General features: G+C 45.1%; 1 protein-coding gene across 1 annotated transcript; it reads left to right on the top strand.

Moving 5' to 3' along the window:
- The first annotated feature begins 2287 nt into the window (after positions 1–2287).
- CCDC197 (coiled-coil domain containing 197) lies at positions 2288–11727 on the top strand. The gene is made up of 6 exons (XM_075614457.1): positions 2288–3332; positions 4801–4846; positions 6755–6931; positions 8455–8612; positions 10849–10931; positions 11367–11727. The coding sequence occupies exons 1-6, from the start codon at positions 3226–3228 to the stop codon at positions 11681–11683; spliced, it is 888 nt and encodes a 295-aa protein (XP_075470572.1). The 5' UTR covers positions 2288–3225; the 3' UTR covers positions 11684–11727.
- Positions 11728–12358: the final 631 nt, after the last annotated feature.

Genomic DNA, 12358 nt, shown 5'->3' with positions numbered 1-12358 from the left:
GTTTCTGAGCAAGAGTGGATGTGGCATGCCTGGGCTTTTAGCTATAGCATATGAGTCTGCCTATAAGGATGAAGTGCTGCTCAGGGTGCCTGCAAGGGAAGGAAAACATGGCCCGATTCACTAAAGGGTGCTAAGTGATGGGAGCTAACACTTAGCACGTGTAGTGAATCTGGGCCTATAGTCTTGCTGTTTTATTCCTGACAGGGACAGGCAGTCAATCACCCAGTGGTACTCGGCAGAACTCAAGCGGATAAACAAGTGACAGCATGTAACCTGACAGCTGCCAACTCTGGCACCAGCAGACGTTGTACCTTAGGGGATATGAAAAGTATTTCAGTACTCTGTTATCAAAGCAAAGGTCATGAAAGGTCAGAGGTGGGATGCATCAGAACGCCGCCAATTCCAGCCCAAGGGCAATCGGGTTTTCTACATAATATCTGTATAATAAATGGGGATTCGCTTAAAGATATCCTCTAAAAGAAACTTCATTACCTTCATTTTGTCCTTTCTTTCCTGGACTCATTCCAAACAATAAAATGATCTCACAGGTCTCACTGCAGTGATCAAAGGGTCCAAAAAGCCCAGTGGTTCTGTGCCTGACTTAAAACTACATTCTGGATTGTAAAGAGCTGCAGAAAAAATGCTGCGTTTATATTTACTTGGCTCAGAACGTACAGTCAGGTACATACATGTCTAATGTTACCGACCGCACAGGTTATTAGAACTGCACAATACATTGCAATTGTTTCACCCATGCCAGCTCTACTGCCCCCGAGGGAAGAATGTCCATTAATCTCTGTTAACTCCCTGAGCCCAGAGAGGTGTTATATTAGTTGAAATGATCCCCCACCGCTCCCCGGCAGGACAGGGCTTTGGAGAGCTGACATTTCAGCCTGCACTATGTCAGCAGAAGAGGCTAAGTTTAGCACAAGTGTGAGCCAGATATCACGTGGTATAAATGTATGTTTGTTATACATGTCATATTGAACCGTACGTTTTCAACGTAGTTAAAAATAGCGGTGCCCCATCCATGCTTAAACTGGCCAGCGCCACGCTCGCCCCGGAGCTACGTGAGGAGGACAAAGGCAGTGACTATAGTATGTGTGTATATCTTTATGTATATTGCCGCCCATGTACTCAGAGCTTTACAGTGGACCCTCGATTTGCACGCGTTTCTTTAACGCAAATTCAAACCTACGCGGTTTTGTTTTGAACATGAAAATTTAAAAAAGCAAAGAATGGCTTGCGTGTATGCGAGTCGGTGTGAGGTATGGCGCAAGTGACGTGTTGCGGTGGTGCGTCCAAACTCCGCGCTTTGACCTCTTATCTTGTGTTTTATGCACTTTTCGGATGACATTTTGCATCATGGAACTTCCCAAGATCCTCTATATCATTGGTGAGTGTTAAACCTCTATATTGTTAATAAAGTACCTGGGAAGTGGCTGGAGTACTTAGTAATAATGTACAGATAAGCATAGGAGTGGGACGAAATGGACTTTTGGAGGTGTCAGGAACACATCCTTATTTTTCCATTTAAACTGACTTCAGTTCGATGTGCGCAGGGTTTCCCAGGAACGCCTCCCTCACGCAGGACGAGGCACTACTGTATTTTAAGCAGGGCGGGGGGGGCGGGGGACAGGGGACGACGACACACAGGATATGAAGCTGCATAGCCAGAGCTTTTCTTCTGGAAAGAAAGGTGAGGGAACCTGAGAATGGGACGGCAGGGGGGGCGGAGTATTTTGGACATGCGCAATAATATACACATTTATTCACATTTCAAAATTGTTTAGAATATACAGTATCTGTTATTATTTTTGTAAATAATAATTTTTTAGATTATCACAATGCTATAATATTTACTACATCGTCTATGAAAAAAGGTACAGGAACTGCACTCCCCCGTGATCCCCCATATTCCCCTGCGATCCCCCACATTGCGCGATCCCCCACGGATACCCCGCGATCCCCCACATTGCGCGATCACCCACGTTCCCAGCTAGGGACATTTCCCCAGTAGCCTGATAGTAATAGGCATCATCGACAACGCCTCGCGGTGATTTGCGGCCTGCGGTCTGGGACCAGACACCTACATTAAGAGACTCTTAAAGGTGAGACCCTCCTACAGGAGTTCACCCCACGCAGAGGTGGACGCCGTCGCTGGATCAGCGCTTCCCTGTTGCTAGTTGGCCACACCAAGTACTGGAGTACCCGGCAGGTACCTCAACAAAGTGCACCAACGGTTCACGGGTAGCGCTACCATACACACTTTTGGGTGGGCCTTGACATTGGGGAAAGAACATCAGGGTATTGGTGCCGAGCTCCCTTTGTACTGTGGGGACACTCACTTGGTGTATTGGGGCTGGGTGTGATATATACTGTGTGGTACAGGTTGCTGTTATATATGTGCTCAGGAAAACCCGTTATTACATACTTACTGTTAGTATTGTTTCCTGTGTGGGGATCATCCCACTGCGCTGGGATCCCTCACAGGTGGAGACGCTGCACCATGGCGGACAATTGACACCCCAGGCTCCCAGGAGGCTCAGGCCTTCTGGTAGCCAGACCGGTAATGGCAGTACCGGAAGTCCCTTTAGTCAGGGGGAAAGAGGGCTACATTCCTTTAAAAGATTCAGTTACAATGTTATTTGTGAGTGTGCTATGGCACATGACATATTTTCATATATCTGCTTATCATTAACTCCGTTGCTGCCAAAGGGCCCAGCAGAACACACTCTGGCAGTGAAGGGGTTCATATAATGTGTTTCCATAGAAACTTTCAGTTGATTAAAAACTTTAATTGAACATTCTTATACCCACAGGGTCCTGCAGCCACACCCTAAATGCACTGCAGACACTGCAGCCACACACTGCACGCACTGCAGCCACAACCTAAATGCACTGCAGCCAGCTGGGTACCCTGCTATGCATTCCAGCAATGAGAGGGTTAATTGTCTACAGCTGCACAAAGATACCCCTTGCTCCTGATTCACAGGGAGGCGGTCCGGTGGTAACCAAGGGCAACGCGGATGCGATTGGCAGAATGTTGCTGGCAGCGTGGCCGTTGCTATGGAAACAGAACGCGGACCCGGATCGGGCAGGTCGTGTGGGCCGGAGTGCAGCAGGATTGGGCTGCAGGGGGGTTAATTTCCTGCCACACTGTATCTGCGCGTGCAAAGTGAGCAGGGGGGTGTGAGACAGTGCTCCCACTGCCCAGAGATCACCATGCATGAGTGTGAGCATGGGGGGCCGAGCAGGGACCATGCCAGGTGTGACCTGAACCTGGACAGCAGGAAGAGAAACGTCTTTGTGACTCAGCTGGAGGAGGGAAGGTGGGTGACCTTGTGTCAGCACGTGCTTTTAACCCTTTCAGTGCTGGAGACCAACAACAGGACTTCTCGTGGTAACCCTTTTTGTGCTGGAAGGATCTTTAGGCAATAGATAGATGAGTGATTTGATGGATGTATAGTTACAGTAGTGAGCAACATTCCGGTGCAAAACTGGAGCTGTGTTAGCCAGGGGAGGTGCAGAGAGAGAATCCATGCCCCAGAGCTCACACAAAGCAAGCTGGGATCCCATGTACAAGCACGAGGGGAAACCTACCACTCCCCCCCCCCCCCCTGGGCCTTACATTAAGAGGTGATGTGTATGGGGTATTGGAATGGGAGTTACTCATTAGTGCTCTATAGATATTATGGGGAAATATTTTTTTCCCCTATTGCTGTAATCAGGAGATATGTTCCCCCAAAATAATACAACTCAGAATTCAGCAGAGTTATTGTTCTATATCTATTATAAGAAATGTTAAATAATCCCAGTTAATATTATGAATATTTTCATAATACTTCCTAATGATTGCATTATAAATATTAACATTTATATAAAATATATATATATTTATATATATTAACATTTATTTTTGTTTCACAGTGTCCTTTGATTGATTTAATATTGTAAATATAAAGCTTTACACTCTTCTGCCCCTCCTTACATCTCTGCCCTAATTTCTCGCTATACACCATCTCGGCTCTTGCGTTCTGCTCAAGGATGTCTTCTTTCTACCCCCTTTTGTATCCAACGCCCTCTCCCGCCTTTAACCTTTCTCACTGACTGCCCCACACCTCTGGAATGCCCTTCCCCTTAATATCCGACTAGCACCCTCTCTATCCACCTTTAAAACCCACATTAAAACACACCTGCTTAAGGAAGCATATGAGTAGCTCGGTGGCTGATAATTAACACCTCTTACATTAACCTTGGCCCCTTGCAAACGCACTTACCAGAACACCCTCCTACTGTCTCTGTACGTTCTTCCTACCTACCAATTAGATTGTAAGCTCTTCGGAGCAGGGACTCCTTTTCCTAAATGTTACTTTTAAGTCTGATGCACTTCTTCCCTTTGTGTTATTTATATCTTATTATGTGTTATTTATATCTTATTATTTATATGATTGTAACTATTACTGCTGTGAAGGGCTATGTACATTAATGGCGCTATACAAATAAAGACATACATACATTGTACCTTAGATCATTGCACATGGGCAGTGACTTATTTTCAGAAGGTGCATATATGTAACATAGCCAATAAATATCCTCAATAGTACATCACGATCGTGTTATCTAATGCTACTATAGCAGATTATTGCAATAAGTCATTCATATACACTGGGGTAACAGCAGGCGTTCTACTTTCACACTTTCTTGAAAATGTTTTCAAATCTTTGTTGTGTTTTCCTGCACGGCTAATGCAGAATCCAAAGGTTTTTTATGCAGCAATTCTTACTTTGCTTCTTTTAGGGATGAAGAGGAGAACGATGTTACACAAATACCTATAATAAAGGAGGTCAGATTCAATTTGTTTCCTCAATATTTTGTAATGTTTTATCTAAGCAGAAATCACCTAATATGCAGTAATGTGTGTATATCTTTATATAGTGCCCACACTGTACGCAGCGCTTTGCAAGAGACAGGACAGGGAATTATAATACAATAAGTGCAACAAACAAAGTCAGACAATGGGAAAGGGAGTCCCTGCCCGGAGAGCTTACACTCTAAGTGGTATGTTGGGAGACAGAGACAGCAGGTGAGGGAAGTGAGACAACTCACTGGTGCAGTATTCCTAGATTTTGCAAAGGCTTTTGACACAGTTGATCATGCTATCCTGCTTAACAAACTCCAGAGCTCTGGAATAGGGAAGCATGCTTTAAACTGGTTTCAGTCCTACCTATCAGGAAGATCCCAACATGTGTCCATCTCAGGCTCTAACACCAACCCCCTGGATATCACCTGTGGTGTCCCGCAAGGCTCTGTTCTGGGGCCCCTACTTTTCTCAGTGTTCATTAATGATCTTCCCACAGCTTGTAAGGAAGCCTCAATACAGATGTATGCAGACGACACAATCCTATATGCACACAGCCATAGCCTCTCTGACCTTCAACACATACTTCAGTCTGACTTTTTCAGACTCGTAAACTGGATTTCCCAAAACAAACTGTTTTTAAACACTGACAAGACTGTAACAATGGTGTTTGGGACAAAGACTAAATTTTTAAAGCTTCCAGTGACTGAGCTCCTGATTAGAACCAACGCTAACACCACCCTAACCCCTGTCACTAGTTTTAAATACCTGGGCTTATGGTTTGACTCCCACTTAACATTCGGGATGCACATTGATACCCTGACAACCAAGACCTATGCCAAACTAGGGGTACTTTACAGGAACAAATCCTCCCTAAGTCTCCTGGTCAGAAAGCGTATCGCACAGCAGATGCTAATGCCAATTATTGACTATGGAGACATAGTATATGGCTCAGCACCTCAAACCCACCTTGGCAAACTTGACACCCTCTACAATTCAATTTGTCGTTTTGTTCTCCAATGCAACTACAACACACATCACTGCGAAATACTCAAAGAACTAGATTGGTCATCACTAGAGTCTAGGCGCAAAGTTCACCTTTCCTTTCTTACCTTTAAATTCTTCATGGGCAAGCTACCCAGCTATCTGAACAAGCTCCTCACCACTACCACTTGCAGCACTTATCATCTGAGATCAGACTCCAAAAGACTGTTCATGGTCCCAAGGCTCAACAAAGTATCCGGACGTTCCTCCTTCTCCTACCATGCACCCCAAAACTGGAACAACCTACCAGAGACTCTCACATCCTCCACCAGTTTAAGTTCTTTCAAATCTAAGGCTGTCTCACACTTTAATCTGGTCTGTAACTGTTTCATACGTCCATAATATATATTTTCTTTAACTATGCACGCAATGTCTTGTATATAATGTATACCCTGTTCATTTATGTAACTGTATTTGTAACCATGTATTATTTGTTTTACTCTGTGCCCAGGACATACTTGAAAACGAGAGGTAACTCTTAATGTATTACTTCCTGGTAAAATATTTTATAAATAAATAAGGGAATAAGCGCAGTAATTATTATTAATTATAAGTGCAGTAGATGCAGTGACTGGTCACAGTGGTTGATAGGAGTGACTGTGGGGAAAGGCTTTATTTAAGAGGTGAGTTGTAAGGTTTGTCTTAAAGGTGGAAAGAGGTGGGCAGAGAAGGCCAAACTGTGCTTATTAAATGGAATCTTCCATATAAATGCCACCTCTCTTTCTCGGTGGCACATTGTATAAATACAGTGGGCACTGCTAACATGATGTATTCTTTCTATGAATTGCTGATTCATTGGGAACATGTTTTTCTTCAAATAAAAGCTAAAATCAGATAATGTTTTTCAAGGCTGCCAGCAAGATTTTGGACACCAGTAAAAACACTCTACAAAAAACTTTGGTTTTGAAGAAAGAAGTTGAATATGATCGTGTCAGTGAGGAGCTTCTTGCTAAAAGGCAGGAATATAAAGTCCGGATGCAAACTTTAGACAAGAAGAAAGAAGGATTTGCGCAGAAACAGATAGAGGTAAGAAGAAGTGTGTGATACTTCCACAGAGGGAGCGCTCAGTCTCCGTATGTACTTTAAAATCCTATACCCCGCTTCATCCACTGTCATTCCCCATTTCTAAGCCACTTTCAGATGCCCTCTTCTCTGTCCTAAGAGCTGTTGAACTCCTCCTGCATTTTCTCACACCCCCGAATTTTACGCTTGTTAGTAAACGCTGCGAATTTCACCCTTTTGGTTTTGCCGAAACAAGTTTGCTTTTTTGTTTTTCCTACAAACAATGCGACCCCCTGCCCTGGTTCCTGTGCTGTAATATATATATTACTTGTGATCTAAATTGCATATATGTATGTCAATTTAGATCACAAGTAATCTAGAATTCCAGCACAGTTCAAAAATATCAAATAAAGGGTAATTTATTAGGTCTAAAAAGCACACATAGGCCTGATATTTTGGCCATCTTGTTAAGATATATATATATATATATATATATATATATATATATATATATATATATTTACACACACACACACACACACACACACACACACACACACACACACACACACACACACACACACACACACACACACACACACACACACACACACACATATATACACACACACACACAGGGTAACCAGGGAAATCCAGGTAACAAAGAGACAGCACACCAAAATATGATGAAGTCAAATAAAGTGTATTAACAACACAGGGCAGCCAACGTTTCGGTCCTCAGAGTGGGACCTTCCTCAGGGCAGTGGACCGAAACGTTGGCTGCCCTGTGTTGTTAATACACTTTATTTGACTTCATCATATTGCGGTGTGCTGTCTCTTTGTTACCTGGATTTCCCTGGTTACCCTGTACATGTTTCTATATGGGACGAGCATCTGCCTTCATTTGAGAAACCGTGAGTGCAAACTATTTTTTCATTGATATATATATATATATATATATATATACATACATACATAGAAGGCACCCTTGCGCTGAACTCATTCACCAAGTAGAATGTGATGCGCTCGCAAACGGAGAACCTCACGTACCTCCAAAGACAAACACCAAGAAAAGACAAGGCGCATCAGGAGGTGCTGATGAAGCACCGTATTGTGCGAAACGCGTTGAGGTGCATTATCACGTTCCACCGACGGACACGCCGCTTCAGAGTCTCATTGTGTGGATGCCCTGGAGTTCCCTGTTCTCATTGTTGCAACAGGACAGGCTTTGTGCAGCACCGCCACTCTTCTCATTGCAAGTTTGGAAGTGTGTGCTTTTTATGGTGGCCAGTCTTTGCATTAACCCCTGGCGTGCCTTGTCTTTTCTTGGTGTGTGTGTATAGATATATGTATAATGATTACTCCCTGGATATGCTGTGCGGCTGCTTCCCAGCTCCGGAGAAGAGATCCATTCCGATCACTGGGAGTGAAACCTTCTCCAGCAAGGACAAGCAGCTTTACTGCAAATTAAATCAAGGCCAGGGGGGTTGAGGCTAAAGAAAGCCTTTTGTAGCGTTGAATGTACACATATCGTTTCTGTTCCGCAGTGTCTGGATAAAGCGGGCAAATTTGAGAGGTTTCTGAAAGACGGTGAAGCCAAAAGAAGAAAAGCGATTGTGAAATACCAGACAGAGGCAAAGCAGAACGGGTTACGGCAAACGGAGCTGGAGGAGCTGGCCAAACAGCTGGGGGGGATGAGAGCCAGGTACAGTGTTCCAGAGGAGACGCTTGGGGGTACGGATGGTGTGAACCGCAGTGTCAGGCCCTTGTGACCTTGGGCAAGTCACTTTATCTAGCTGTCCCAGAGGGGCCAACATTAGATTGTAAGTTCTATGGGCCAGGGCTCATTGTGCCTTAAAAAGCACGTGTACAGAGCAGTGTATATTGGCAGAAAAAAACCAAGTCGCACTGAATGGGTAAATATTTCAGCCCATTCAGAAGTTTCATTTTAGTGGCAAATAAAGGGTAGATTAAGTAAGACGTCCGTTTAAATGTGGCTTTATGTTTTATGCGCACTATACGACCATTTTGCCAATCCATGCTTGCATTGATGCAATTTCCTAAACACAAATACATCTGCAGATCCTTTCACCGAGTGCAACGTTTCCATCAACCTTCTTGTCATTATTCATTTATTTATTTGTAACCATTTATCAGCTCTGCTACTCGCTCTCCATTTATACGGGAACTGAAAACGGAATTCACATTGCAGCAATAACATCACACGGGCGCACTTACTGTACTATCACACGGGCGCACTTACTGTACTATCACACGGGCACACTTACTGTACTATCACACGGGCGCACTTACTGTACTATCACACGGGCGCACTTACTGTACTATCACACGGGCGCACTTACTGTACTATCACACGGGCACACTTACTGTACTATCACACAGGCACACTTACTGTACTATCACACAGGCACACTTACTGTACTATCACACAGGCACACTTACTGTACTATCACACGGGCGCACTTACTGTACTATCACACGGGCGCACTTACTGTACTATCACACGGGCACACTTACTGTACTATCACACGGGCGCACTTACTGTACTATCACACGGGCGCACTTACTGTACTATCACACGGGCACACTTACTGTACTATCACACAGGCACACTTACTGTACTATCACACAGGCACACTTACTGTACTATCACACAGGCACACTTACTGTACTATCACACGGGCACACTTACTGTACTATCACACAGGCAAACTTACTGTACTATCACACAGGCACACTTACTGTACTATCACACAGGCACACTTACTGTACTATCACACGGGCACACTTACTGTACTATCACATGGGCGCACTTACTGTACTATCACATGGGCACACTTACTGTACTATCACACAGGCACACTTACTGTACTATCACACAGGCACACTTACTGTACTATGACACAGGCACACTTACTGTACTATGACACAGGCACACTTACTGTACTATCACACAGGCACACTTACTGTACTATCACACAGGCACACTTACTGTACTATCACACAGGCACACTTACTGTACTATCACACGGGCACACTTACTGTACTATCACACAGGCAAACTTACTGTACTATCACACAGGCACACTTACTGTACTATCACACAGGCACACTTACTGTACTATCACACGGGCACACTTACTGTACTATCACACAGGCAAACTTACTGTACTATCACATGGGCGCACTTACTGTACTATCACATGGGCACACTTACTGTACTATCACACAGGCACACTTACTGTACTATCACACAGGCACACTTACTGTACTATGACACAGGCACACTTACTGTACTATGACACAGGCACACTTACTGTACTATCACACAGGCACACTTACTTACTGCACTATCACATAGTCCCCGGGCCACCAGCTCCTGTTTGCTTGGACAATTTTTTCTTATATTTTTGTGCTTTTAGTTCTTTAAAACACCCAGTATTTCCCCCGGCGTTCCCTTTGCCAACCTCAGCTGCTGGGTGAACTCTCTACTAAGCAGCAGATGTCAGGAGCATCTCTTCGTTTCAGTAGTGTTATGTTCTGGTCCAGTCACTTGGGTCAGGGGTGCTCAGGTCAGGATATCCCCGCTTCAGCACAGGTGGTTCCGTCAGAGGCTCAGTCTTTGACTGAGCCTCTGATTGAGCCACATGTGCTGAAGCAGGGACTGATTGAGCCATCTGTGCTGAAGCATGGACTGATTGAGCCACCTGTGCTGAAGCCGGGATATCCTGAAAACCTGTCCTGTTGGGGGGGGTCTAAGGACTGGAGTTTAGCACCCCTGAATTAGGTGGTAAGAACCACTTGTGTATGTTAGATCGATCTCTCTCCCACCAAATGTTGATGTGAAATGATATCCCCTTTTCTAATCGTGCGCTCATTTTAATTTAACCGCATTGCACATTTTTATTGCACTTATACAGGCAACAGAAGCTGCACGAAAAGCTGGCAAAGAACACAATCTATGAAGACTTCCTAATTAAAATAGTTGATAATGTTCCAGAAAGTAAGTACCCCACATACAGAAATCTGTAAGCACGCGCTGTGTCAGTGCTGCAGCACGCGCTGTGTCGGTGCTGCGGCACGCGCTGCGTCGGTGCTGCGGCACTCGCTGTGTCAGTGCGCTGAGTCAGTGCGCTGTGTCAGGGCTGCGGCACGCGCTGTGTCAGTGCGCTGAGTCAGTGCGCTGTGTCAGGGCTGCGGCACGCGCTGAGTCAGTGCGCTGTGTCAGTGCTGCGGCACGCGCTGCGTCGGTGCTGCGGCACGCGCTGCGTCGGTGCTGCGGCACGCGCTGCGTCGGTGCTGCGGCACGCGCTGCGTCGGTGCTGCGGCACGCGCTGCGTCGGTGCTGCGGCACACGCTGCGTCGGTGCTGCGGCACGCGCTGTGTCAGTGTCCTTTGGTCCTTTTGCTTTAAGTTTCCACTGGGGTTGTCATTGTAGATTATCTGGAACACGGTGTGGACTCCCCAGTCAGAGCCATCATCAGGCGGCATGAAACTCTCTCCATCACCAACGAGAGCTTGGTGAACAGCCTCACCACCCTGGCGGATGAACAGGAGAGGAAACAGTACCAGCTTGAGACCCTTCAGCGGAGACATGATACCTCCAAGCTAGTAATGTCATTACGCACTCACCCCTATTCCGCGGGGCTCTTTAGTAACATTTCAGTTGCTTCCTCGTTAATTAGCACTATTAGGAAGCAAATCTTCCGGCATCCTACGCTTATTTTGCAACAGAATTCTGCCAGCTGTGTATAAAAGGTTCTGTTGTAAAGAATATAGAACCACAATTAAAGGATTATCAAATGCTCATTTGGCTCCAGCCAGTATACTGTATGTCTGCAAATCACAATAGTCTATTGTATGCTAAAGTAACAGAGATAATGAAATACAATTACAAAAACCCCAGCTGAAAGCTGACGGAAATAGTTTCATTACTACAGGTTAGCCTGTTGGCTGGCGAATAAGCTTTTTAAGATATTGAAGTTGGAAATTCATGTCCGATGTGCATTGTTCTGTATTGTAACCCTGGTTTATAGTCGCCTCATTTTACTGTTCTTTGAAATCTGGGTGATTTTAGATGACAGACATACAGAGTTCTACATGTAACATTATATATCAGGGGTTCCCGACCTTTGTGCCGAAGGGCACACTTGAGACTTCAGGAGAGAGTGGCAGGCACCAACCAATTAACGTGCATATGCGCACACACACAAAATACACTTACCTTGGGGGGAGGCCGCCAGTGCCGCGCCCACTCACAGATGCTTGGCGCCCGCGTTGGGGACCACTGCTGTACATGATCCTCTGAGACCACACACGTCCCCTAACTTGCATATAACTGTAGGAGGACATGTGCAGAGGTACACAATGGAGACTGTTTTAAGGTGAAATTAAAACAAGGCTTTATTGTGCCGGTCGCTTTAAACACAG

Source organism: Ascaphus truei, chromosome 9 (genome assembly GCF_040206685.1).
Source record: "Ascaphus truei isolate aAscTru1 chromosome 9, aAscTru1.hap1, whole genome shotgun sequence".
Classification (NCBI taxonomy): Eukaryota; Metazoa; Chordata; class Amphibia; order Anura; family Ascaphidae; genus Ascaphus; species Ascaphus truei.
The sequence above is the reverse complement of the archived record's forward strand: the minus strand, read 5'-3'. Positions and strand labels throughout refer to the sequence as shown.